The sequence below is a fragment of the Chlorocebus sabaeus genome, chromosome 8, assembly GCF_047675955.1.
Source record: "Chlorocebus sabaeus isolate Y175 chromosome 8, mChlSab1.0.hap1, whole genome shotgun sequence".
Taxonomy (NCBI): domain Eukaryota; kingdom Metazoa; phylum Chordata; class Mammalia; order Primates; family Cercopithecidae; genus Chlorocebus; species Chlorocebus sabaeus.
The window spans coordinates 18345802-18358594 of NC_132911.1; the positions used below are offsets into that span (position 1 = coordinate 18345802).

The window sequence follows — 12793 nt, forward strand, 5'->3', positions numbered from 1 at the left end:
GGAGATGAGAAGCTTACAGAGCTCCCTGTCTGATTCTAATGAGCAATCAAGTTTGAGAACCACTGTACTACAGTTTTACTACTCCAGGTTTGCTCCATGGACCACTGTTGTAGACCAGTGCTTTGCAAACTTCCCCGTGAATGGAAACCACTTGGACCTCTTGTTAAAATGCAGATTCTAATGTAGCAGGTCAAGGTGGGGCCTGGGTCTCTGCAATTCTAATAAGCTCCCAAGTGAATGCTGTTGGGTGGCAAGATGGTGAGTAAAAACATCAGAAAATTGCAGGAGTTCAGTGTGTGATTCATAAGGCTTTCCTTTAATTTTAGATTCAGAGACCAGTAGAATACCTGCAAACAGAGCGTCAGGCACAAGCATAAGAAACAGCATATGAGGTATGGGGATAATGAAATGGAAGCATTTATCTAACATTACACAGGATACTTTAATATCAATCCTCATTAGCATTCATGAGACACATATTTACCTTCCTTTGCACCATGGCCACTGTCTGTCTCAAGTGCTAAAACATGAAGGCTCTGCTAACAGCTTCAGCCAATTCAATAGACAGACATACCTTGGATATATTGCTGGTTCAATTCCAGAATGCTGCAATAAAGCAAATAGCACAATAGAGCAAGTGATACAAATTTCTGGATTTTCTGGTGCCGATAAGAGTTAGGTTTACACTGTAGTTTCTCAGTGTGCAACAGCATTATGTCTAAAAACAACAGTGTACATACTTTCATTTAAAAACAAACTTTATTACTAATATCACAAATGCTAATGATCATCTGAGTATTCAGCAAGTCCTAATCTTTGCTGATGGAGGGACTTGCCTCAATGTTGATGGCTGGTGACTGATCAGGGTGGTGGTTGCAGAAGGTTGGGGTGGCTGTGGCAATTTCTGAAAACAAGACAAAAATGAAGTTTGCTGCATCAGTGGACTCTTTTCATAAAATATTTCTCTTTAGCCCGTGAGGCTACTTGATAGTCTTTTACCCACCACAGAACTTTTTTTTTTTTTTTCAAAATTAAAGTCAATCCTCTCAAACCCCACCACTGTTTTATTAACTAAGTTTATGAAATATTCCAAATCCTTTGTAGTCATCTCAATGAGGTGCACAGCATTTTCATCAAGAGTAGACTTCATCTCAAGAAACCATTTTCTTTATTCACCCATAAGAAGCAACTCTTCATTTATTAAAGTTGTATCACGACACTGCAGCAATTCAGTCACATCTTAAGGCTCCACTTCTCGTTCACTTGCTATTTCCACCATATATGCAGTTGCTTAATCTACTGGAAGTTTCGAACCACTCAGTCATTCATGAAGGTTGGAATCAACATCTTCCAAATTCCTATTCATGTTGCTATTCTGACCTCCTCCTCCCACAAATCACAAATGTTCTTAATGGCATCTAGAATGGTGACTCCTTTCCAGAAGGTTTTCAACTGACTTTGCCCAGATCCATCAGAGGAATCACTATCTATAGTGGCTACAGCTTTACACAATACATTCCTTCCAGAAAAGTTCAAAGTCAAAATTACTCCTTGATCCACGGCTTGCAGAATGGATATTGTGTAGGCAGGCAAGAGAACAGCATCAGTGTTCCTGTACAGCTCCATCAGAGCTCCCGGGTGACCAGGCATCTTGTCAATGAGTAGCAGTAGTATTTTGAAAGAAATCTTTTTTCCGTTTTTCCCCCTAAGCAGTAGGTCTTAACAGTGGGCTTAAAATAGTCGGTAAAGCATGCTGTCAGCAGATGTGCTGTTATCTAGCCTTTGTAGTTCCATTTCTAGAGCACAGGTACAGTATATATATATATATATATATTTTTGAGATGGAGTTTTGCTCTTGCTGTCCAGGCTGGAGTGCAATGGCACCATCTCGGCTCACCGCAACCTCCCCCTCCTGGGTTCTAGTGATTCTCCTGCCTCAGCCTCCCGAGTAGCTGGGATTACAGGCACCCACCACCATGCCCAGCTAATTTTTGTATTTTTAGTAGAGAAGGGGTTTCACCATGTTGGTCAGGCTGGTCTACCAACCTTAGGTGATCTGCCCGCCTCGGCCTCCCAAAGTGCTGGGATTACAGCTGTTAGCCACCACGCCAGGCCACAGTAGATTTAAGTGTAATTCTGAAGGGCCGTGGGATTTTCAGAATGGAAAATGAACACTAACTTCAACTTAGTGTCACCAGCTGTATTAGCTCCCAACAAGGGTCAGCTTGTCTTTTCAAGCTTTAAGAAAAGGCAATGCCACGTACTCTGTAGCTAAGAAAGTCCTAGATAGCATCTTTTTCCAATAGACGGCTATTTGGTTTACTGTAGCTCCCTCTATCAATTATCCCAGCTAGATCTGGATAACTCGCTGCAGCTTCTACATCAGCACCTGCTGCTTCGCCTAGTACTTTTATGTTATGGAGATGGCTTGTTTCCTTAAACCTCATAAACCAATCTCTGCTGGCTTCCAGCTTTCTGGCTGCAGTTCCCTCACCTCTCAGCTTTCAGAGAACTGAAGAGAGTTAGAGCCTTGCTCTGGCTTCAGCTTAAGGAGACATTGTGACTGATTTGATCTTCTATCCAGACCATTAAAACTTTCTCTATCCAGAAATAAGGCGTTTCTCTTTCTTATTATTCATGGGTTCAATGAAGTAGCACTTTTAATTTCCTTCAGGAACTTTGCATTCACAACTCGGCTGATTGGTGCAAGGGGTCTAGCTTTCAGTGTATTTTGGCTTTCAACATGCCTTCCTTACCAAGTTTAATCCTTTCTAGAATTTTATTTAAAGTGAGAGACGTGAAACTCTTCCTTTCATTTGAACATTTAGAGGCATTGCAGGGTTATTAACTGTCCTAATCTCAATATTGTGTGTCTCAGGGAAAAGGCCCGAGGAGAGGGAGAGGGGGGTGGGAACAGTTGGTTTTATGGAGCAATCAGAACACACAAAACTAACTGATAAGGTTTGCCATGTTATATGGGCATGGTTTGTGGTGCTCCAAAACGATGACAATAGTAACATCAAAGATCTCTGACCACAGGTCACCATAACAGATTTAACAGTAACGAAACAGCCCAAAATACTGAGATAATTACTAAAATGTGACACAGAGACACAAAGTGAGCACCTGTTATCAGAAAAAATGGCACCAACAGACTTGTGTGAGGCAGTGCTGCCACAAATCTGTAATGTGAATTAAAAAACAAAACAAAACAGAGTATCTTCAAAGAGCAATAAAGCTAAGTGCAATAAAATGAGGTTTGCCTGTAGCTCTGTATTTCAGTTTACAGCAAGCTTATAAAGTGAAAAACAAGATTAAAGTACTGTAAACCAGCCCCTTTGGAGTTCAGGCAAATTTGTACTCCTGTGTAAAACACCTTCAGCAAACGATTTACTCAGGAAAGTCGGTGTCTTTTTTTCCTCCCCAAACCAAGGCTCGATGGATAACATCCAGTGTTGCAAATATGGTGCTAAGAGACCTCTGCTAACATGAATATCGCTTCCTTTAAAAGTTAAATAGCGTACTGATACAGGAATAAAAATATTGCTGTATCATCTTGATCAATTAAAGTATTAACTACCATTCCAGTTTTTATTTAGACCTATGATTCTTCTTGTAATCACTCATACCTCCAATGTCCATTATCATTTGATGCCATTCTTTGATCAAAGCTCATCCAAGTAACAGGCGCCCCACCACGCTCTTCACACCAATAGCCACCAATATCCAGGGAATGACTTCGGTTTGTTTTAAGGTTTAAACCACAGAATTAGAATGTCTCCAGGAATAGCTATTTCAAATCCAGGACCATTTCCTGAGGTCATCGCTAATTTATAAAAGAGGGACCAAACACGGAGGGCACAAGAACAATAGGGTGAGGGCTGTCTGAAGGGCACTGAAAGAACAACCAAGGACCCACGGTGCACTTAGCTTCCATCCTGGGCTCCCTGACAATCGACCCACTGTTGGAGAAGAGACAAAGCACAGAAGAGCTGCCAGGAAACTGACCTTACAGGGCACATTTTCTACAGAGATGGCATTAGAAGGACACATAAGTAAAACCTAAGTGTTCTTGTGTGAGCCCCTCACAGTCCCACCCTCAGCCCACTCCTCACCCTTGAGAGCTTTCTCATGCCCACAGCTGCAAGTGTCACGTCTACAAGGGTGACTCCAAAGTCTCTCCAGTGACCTTCAGTCCCATATTCCCACCAGCCCTACACAAGTAACCCTCTCTGTCCTCCAATTCGACCTCTTTATATCTGATCCCACTAGGTGTCCTCCTACCAACCTTGCTGCTTCCCCCAACTCCGGTGGAGGGCTTCTTGCTCCAGCCAGTCACCCATGCTTGAACTCTCACAATCATTTTGACTCAGCCCCACGTGTCCTAGAGTCAAACATTCATCAAATCCTTGCATCTTTCTTTTTACCAGGCTATTTCTTATCTATTTTCTTATTGTTCCCTAGACTCTTAGACTACCACAAAACCCATAATAGGTTTAAACTAAATATCCACAAACTAGAACTTAGCAAAGTCTTACCACAAAACTGTAAATTGGTTGATAAGGCTATTTCCATCTTGCCAATAAGCAATCAGAAGTTCCACGAATGAAAAGACCTGCCCGAGATCAAGCTGCCAAGAAAGAGGATGGCTTCGCCTCCTGTCTTCTGTGTCAACTCTCCAGGTCTATTCCACCTACCACAGTGCACTGCGCTTCACAGAAAGAAAGTAATTTCTCAGGAAGTCCTGTAGTAAGTGTCTGGTGCAGGACTTCTGTCCATGGTCAAGTGGCAGGATAACTTTTCTTTGGGTTACTACTGTCGTTGGTATTCATTTGTATTTAATGAGCTCCTACTGTGTACCAGACATCGTTAGGCCACTTGACTTTCTTTTCTTCATTTTTGTTCCATCTGATTAATCTCATTTGCTCCTCCTTCCTTTACAACATAGGTATTATTAATTTCATTTTACACTTGGAAAGGGTCTCGGATTTTATGTATTTATTCATAAATACACACCTAGAAAGTGAAACAATTCAAAACCAGGAATAACTGGCTCTGAGACCTAGAAGAGCCCCTAACCCACATCATTGATCAGGAACTCCTTTGTGGTTTAAAAAAAAAAAAAATCAAATCACCATTATACTACTTTGGAAAGAAGCCAGAGAGAGAAAAATGAGAACCTCTTTTTTGACCGAACAAATTTAAAATGTAGAAGAAAAGGATTAAAGAGATTACTGGAGCAACAGCAACCAGCTCATGAAGCCACGAGGCAGCGGAGCTTCCCACCATGAATGGCAGAAGAGAAGCCGGGAGCTCCGTGGGCAGCCAGATCTCTCCAATTTCACAACATCAAAATGCTGTTCTCTGTCACCAGCTTCACTAATGTCACATTATTTTTAATTTATTCTTTTATATTTATATATTATATTAAAGTGGCTTCAAGTTTAAACTGGGATGCTAAAACAATTTTTCAAATCGCATTTCAACAAATTTCTACTTCTTCTTTCACATGAATGCTTCCTAAGTGGACAAACAATATGGATAGAGAAAAACTGAGGAAGAAAGAGAATAATTTCAAAACACTGCATTCCATTTGAGAAAGGGGAGAAAAAAATAACAGCAAGGCAAAAAAGTCCCCACAAATATTAAATTCAGAGCTGAAGACAGACTGAAGTGCTTCCCTCAGGCAGATCAGCTGCACGCAGATGTAATTCACCTGTTCCGCCGTACCGTTGGTATCCTGAGCAAGATCTGAAAGGAAAACTAGGAAGCTAAGATATAAAATAGATCTATCACACTACAAAGGTTATCTCAAAAATCAGCTTCATATATTTCAGGGAACCAAAAAAAACACGTTTCTGCCATGTCACTGTATTTGCTATTTCTTTTTCTCCTGTCCAAACCCAAGCTCAATGGAAATGGACAATATTCAGCTCTGTTGATGGTCACAGTGACAACATTTGTGCCTTAAGAACTTACTGATTGGAGTTGTGGTCATCTGCTGATAAGCCTGCGAGCGAGAAGCACCCAGACACAAAGGAACCCATTGAAACGGGTGTAACTGTAAGTCTCTAATTATCCTTTCTAATTTTGGAGCCATGTGACAGGACTTCACACAGCACCACTGACCCCTGGTCAGCCTGAGTGCCATGTAGCTGGACCACACAGGGAGGGGATGCTTCTCTTTGCTTCTTCATTAAAATACTGTGTTCCATGCGTAGGGTGAGCTGTTTCTGGCTGACATGTGGCTCACTGATCAACAGGCAGGCAGAGCACCTGGGAGAGTGTATTAGGCTGGTGCAAAAGTAATTGCAGTTTGCCATTGAAAGTAATGACAAAAACTTTAATTACATTTGTGGTAACCTAATAGTCCGTCCAGATTTATTCCAGGATTTTAAGAGGCTTTTTCACCTTACACAGAGTGAGCTGCTTGATGTCACAAAGGTATTTAATACTTTTAAGGACAAATAGACAGGCACTCAAAAAAAAAAAAAAAAAAAGTCTTTCCCAACTGGATACTAGAATATTATAGATTTGGAATATTTTCTTCTTTGACTTGAGTAGAGAGAGTAACAGGGATGAACAATGTCCCTCTGGCCACCAAAGGATGGCTGAGCCCAAGCCTGGAAGGCATTTCTGAGGGAAAGAACTAAGTGCTACAACACCCCAGTCAGCTTTCCCCACCTCTCTCACCTTTCTTTAAAAGAGCAATTCAGCTGAGAACAATGTCATCCTGTGTTCAGAAAAAATCACCGTCCAATACTGCCACTGAAATAATCTTTAATGACAAAGTAAAGACAGATGTTGAAACAGAAAAGGATTTAAAAGGAAATCTAGGCAATACCAAAGCAAATACATTTTTGTTTTGTTGAAGATATCTGGTCTTGTTCTAGATCTACCATGAAATCATTATCACTTGGCCCAGTTCAGCACAGTCCAGGAAGAGCACGGGCTCTGGAGGCCGACTGCCTGTATTCGAGGGCTAAGCATGCCACTCACCATCTGTGTGACCTTGAGCAACTTACTCAGCCTCTCTGCACACCTTGGTTTCCTTATTTGGAAAATTAGAACACTAATAGTTCCTTTCTTCCTCCTAGCTCATGATGAGAACCAAACATCACGTGTTTACTAAATAAATAAAACCTATAGGCTACATATGACACACAATTATATTCAGAGACTAGCTAAAGTAATAATATTTTTTACAAGCTAATGACTAACACTTTATACATTAAAATCAATACTTGATTTCCTTGGTTCACGTCTACCAAATATCAAGGAGGCGTGACCAGGGGAGAATTCATTAGTCTTATTCCTTGTCTTTTGTGCCTTCCTCAGAGCTCACTTTATCCAATGTGCTCAGACCCCCACCTCTAGCAAGGAAGCAGGAGAGGCAGGTGAACACAGATGGCATGGAGGCATGGAGGCATGGGCACTGCTTTTACTTATCACTTTTCTTTTGTAAACATATTAATACAATCGAAATTTTTTTTGCCTTTAATTCTAACACTTGGGCCCTCAGTGCTTGGCTAAAGGACAGGCTTCATACCTCAATGTCCACTTCCTTACCTCAGCAGGGGGATATTTTAACATAGATGAAATTTTAAAAGGCCAGCTCACTGATTGCTTTAAAAATATGTGGAAGCATGTTTACTATTGACCTGGTAAATTTTCCCTCAAATTGAACGCATACACTGCCACGACTACCACCAACAAGCAGCTCTACATTGAGAACTTAGTTTCTTGAAAACAGATCATCTCAGACTTCCGGCTTTATCGACACATGGCATGAGAGAAATCAGATCAAAAGAAGAATAATAATATGAGAGAACCAACACCTAGCACAGTGAATGAATCTGGCCTAGGAGTCAGACAACTTGAATTCTAGTATAGTATCTGTCACAAGACAGCCACGTGGCTTTGGGTAATATATCCCATCAAACTGGAATACAGATTCTATATTATTTTAAAAACTTTTTTAAAAAAGCTATCTGAGGCCCATTCAAGTAGAAAAACATCCTAATTCTCTAACCCAGAATACTAACACAATTCTTTTGTGGTTGCAGCTTCTCCAAATCACTAAGGAAGGCAGAAGGGGGTAAAGAAAAACATGAGTTTTCCAGTTTCCTTAAAATTTCTTAGGATCATTAAACCTGCCCTACCTTTTAACCTTGAATAGAGGCATACATCAGAAAATAAAGCTTCCTCCACCTATAACCACTTATTATCATATGCCAACCTCAAATAACACAAAATGGGGGGGTCCCGCCAAGCTTGTCTGTCCAAGCCACTGGCAGTGCTCAGCGCACGGTAGGATGACCACCGTCAGGAATTGTACAGGAGGAGTGCCCGGGCTCGGGCAGAGGTGAGCTGGCACGTCTCCAAGGTGCTTGTCACTCAGCACTAGAATGTGGTCCTTTACTACTAGACAAGATCTCCTGGTTTGACAATAAAGGGACACAGCTGAAACTTTATCTCAACACGGCCTGAAGGATACCACTGTTTAAATCTGAGATGCTAAAACACTATAACCTACTCCAATACTCTCTCCCAACTATTTAACTCTGTCCATCCTCGTGACTGGCACCCATGCTGGCCCAAACGATGACAACCTCCCGTTCTAAGTGCACAAGCCGCACATTTAACAAATCTTTCACCCAATTCCTTCACTGATGTTCATCTCTTGGCTTCACTTACAACCCCTCCCTGTGGCTTCTGCAGTGAAGCCTCTCGGCCCAAAACTGTTCAGTTCCCCAAACCATGTTTGGTCTGTAATATAAACAACTTCCACTCACCCTAGAAAACTGAGTTGGGATTTCCATGAAATTATCTGCAAACCTTTCCTACAGCATTTTATCACAATTTGCAGTCCTCAGAGATGATGGTGAAAGGGGAGGACTAAGGTGGCACCCTCCGCCGAGGAGCACCCCCTTGCAGGGACACCGTTTTCAGGGATGCTTCCTCTCCAGGACTCTTCCGCTGACAGACATTCTCATCTCAGAGATACAGGAAGTCTAGATGTGGACTAATCAGGCAACCAGTTCATATGCACACATTTACCCAGGCTCTGCTTTGTACCATGTCCTGTGTGAAGTGCTTTAGTCTCTATTAACCCTTTAAATCTCACGGCCTCACAACACACTGGATCATTAACCCCATTTCGTAAATAAATAAATCAACTTTCAGAGAAAATAAGTGACTTGCCCAAGTAATTCAGACCAAAATCTTGTGGTTTTGACACCTTGTTCTTTTTATTCTCACTGTGACCCAATGAGACAACCGATATCCACAATCCATTTTCACAAGGAAATGCATCGCTACAGTGTCACAAGGTGCCAATCCTGAATTTGCTCATCCAATGAACTATTAACCTTCAAACTGGTTATAGAAAATGCTCAGCACAGGACGGACTGCCCAAAAAGAGAGGTGCAGTGAAAACCTGTATTATTAGCTTTTTTTAAAAAAAACAAAAAGCACTGGTATTATTTCATACAGCTTTAAACAGTTTTAAAATAGTTGATCACCATTTAACACCCCCCACCAGCTCCATACAAACACACACACACATACACACACACACACACAAATATATCAAAACAAAATTCATAAAATTGTCACAGGTAGATAACCTGAAGATGACGAGCATGAAGAAATGAAATGCTGGGTAATCTATAAATAGATGTGGAATCCCCAGATGACACGCAAGGTGCATACAACGTACAAAATGTATCATTTTATCTCCCAGATAGACTAAAATCCTAAAGTAGAGAGAGAAAATAAATACGCAGCCTAGACCAAGATATCAGCTCTCTCAAGCATCTGTCTAATTGGATCCTTCCTTCAACATGTCTGGAACAGGAGGACAGAATAGGACCTCTCAGAGCAAAGGACTGGAAGAGACTTTGCTGACTGCATAGTCCACCACTTTAGTTTCCAATGAAGGAATCTCTGAGCTAATCAAATAACCTTCTTGAAGTCATCAACCACCCTCAGTGCCAAACTAAAGCTACGACCTCTCAGTGTTCTTTTCACAGCACCACGTCAATGCCATTGTCGGAGCTGATACCTCACTCATCATCCCCAAATATTTGTTTGGTATCCAATTTATAGTCATCCAGGAAATACCACAGACTAAAATGATCACAGTTTGCCAATTTGACAAACCACTAAGGTGTGTCCTTCCTGCCCTAAAACTCAAATTACTTTTTATTCACATCATTGGCTTATATCCACAGAAATTGGCCAAATGATTTAAAAATATATTCCACACTCAGATTTCCCAAAGAAGAAATCCTACAAAAACCACCAGTATGAAATGTATGAGAATGGGACAAGTACCTTCCCCAGAAAGCAATCTCCGGGGTGCCTTTCGTGTAGATGGAGTCGTTGGCATCATTCAGCCCATTGGTGACCCCACTAGAATAGCCCATCATGATTCCACCATCTGCTGACACACTCAGGATATCCTGATGTCCTCCCCCTGATGTCCTCTCCAAGAACTGACCACCTTCTTTAATGCGCTGTTGTATCATTGGAGTGAGGGGCATTTCAAAGCTAAAATAGCTATCAGGCTCTGAGTATAATGTCTCCAGGGACTCCGCACTGTAGTATAAAGAAGTGTTGTCCAAAATGGTTTCAAACTGGGAGCTGTACACATCAGTGGAGTCCTCCGTATATCCAGGCCCGAGGATGTCTTCATCTTCCCCCTTAACGTGCTCCTCTTGTTCAGTGATCCTGGAAAGTAAATAAGAGTGAGGAATTTCAAGATTAGGTTAATGTCTTTATTTTTCCCCCTTCAATCATATAAAAAGGACAACATTCTGAAGATCTAACTCTTCTATTCATTGACTTATATCTTAACATATTTGGGAAGGAAGCTATGAAACATAATCAGGTTGAAAAATTCTCACCATATATGTGGCTAGGACACTATAAATAATTTAATAAAGTTTCAAACTAGCTTCCTAATATGTGAATACATCTGGTCCAATGAATATGTGAATAAAATACTCAATTCTCATTTTAGCCAACTACACCGTGCACATTCAGATTATTTGCAACTACCAGCATTCCTAATTATAACAGAATCAGATAAATATATCATGTAAACTTGATACGGCAAAATTTCAGTAAAAATACACCAAACTTTCATCAGTTGATTAATACTTTCTGATTTAAATAAGGCCAAATGCTCTCAAGCAGATGACTATATCAGAAGCCAAGAGCTGCCCCCTGCTGACAACAGAGCAGCACTGCAGAGAGATTTCAGGTCCAAAGTTAGATAGCCAAGGAGCAGCCTAACAAAAGCCAACAGAAGCCAAGGGTAACCAAAGCCTTGAGATACTAGAAACAGCTCAAAAGTCAATATACAGGCTGGGGCATTCACTTCGGCACACAAATGTGAACAATTAATATGCAGCATGTTCTTCAAATATTAAAAATGAACATTAGGATAACTAAGTAAAAAAACTTGGGAGATAGATAACTAGGAAGAGCAAGAGGTCAAGAGTTCGACAAACCGGAAGCTGAACTTTGGCTGTCTCAATTACTAGCTATATCACTTGAAGCAACTTTACTTAACCTCTCTGAGCCTCAGATTCCTACAAATAGGAATAAAATAGAAATAGGAATTATCTATTAAGCATCTCATAAGTCATCCACATTCCCAGATATTACTAGAATCCACATTCAACATTGCAATTGGTTTGTTGTTTTCAAATACTGAAGGTCAGCCATGGACCAAATGCTATGTTCTTAATGGCTTCCCACTGCACTTGGCATAAACTGGACCATTCCTAAGATGATGCTCCTCCCCACCTCTCCACACTCACTGCACCCCATTCTCCCCTGCTCTTTTTTTTTGAGATGCAGTCTAACTCTGTCACCCAGGCTGGGGTACATTGGTGCAATCTCAGCTCACTGCAGCTTCCATCTCCCAGGTTCAAGTGACTCTCCTGCCTCAGCCTCTCAAGTAGCTGGGATTACAGGCACATAACACAACGCCTGGCTAATTTTTGTATTTTTAGCAGAGACGGGGTTTCACCATGTTGGCCAGGCTGGTCTCGAACTCCCAACCTCGGGTGATCCACCTGCCTCGGCCTGCGAAAGTGCTGGGATTACAGGTGTGAGCCCCCATGCCCAGCCTCCCCTGCTCTTCAGGCATCAGCCACACAGGTTGAGTTTCAAAACTTCAAGCCTGGCACAGGCCTTGGCTTCACACATCTGCAGGAAACACACACTAGTCAGGGAGCTCAGCAGCCTCCTATGCACATGCTGTTCCCTCTGCCTGGAATATTCTTCCTACCCCTTCTCTGCCTGGCAAACTCATTCCTTCCTCACGTTTCAGTTTAATTTCCATTTCCACAGAAAAGCTTTGTCCAAGCCATCAACTGAACTGGCCTCTCCCCTCCATCCAAATTATTCTTTCTCGTAGGTCTCTGTTCTTTTCCTTCACAGAACCTAGCACACTTTGTGATCCTATACCTATTAGCATGTTTATGCGATCAATGTTTATCTTCAGCGATAAATTCCATGAGGACAGTAACCGTGAGCCGCATCTATTTTGAACATTCTTTCATGCCCAGCATCTTGCAGTGTCAGGACATAGGAGACAACCGAAAAATATTTGTGGGAAGGAAAAAAAGAATGAATTATTAATCTGAACAACAGTAAAAGTATATATTCCAGTGGGAATATAAACACTGGGCCACATGCCACATACCAAGGCCGCTTTGGAGGGAAGTCTGGAGAGCTGATGGGTTGGGGAGGGGAGTGGGAAGGATCCTGCCAGCGA

General features: G+C 41.6%; 1 protein-coding gene across 4 annotated transcripts in view; it reads right to left on the reverse strand.

The window, feature by feature from the left end:
• Window positions 1–12793, reverse strand: part of PSD3 (pleckstrin and Sec7 domain containing 3) — a 555746-nt gene that overhangs the window by 324620 nt on the left and 218333 nt on the right. For all 4 annotated transcript variants that reach the window (XM_007961788.3, XM_007961789.3, XM_007961791.3 and 1 more), the window contains one exon: window positions 10339–10734. In XM_007961788.3, the coding sequence (XP_007959979.2) occupies window positions 10339–10734 (396 nt within the window). The remainder of the gene's footprint in view (window positions 1–10338; window positions 10735–12793) is intronic.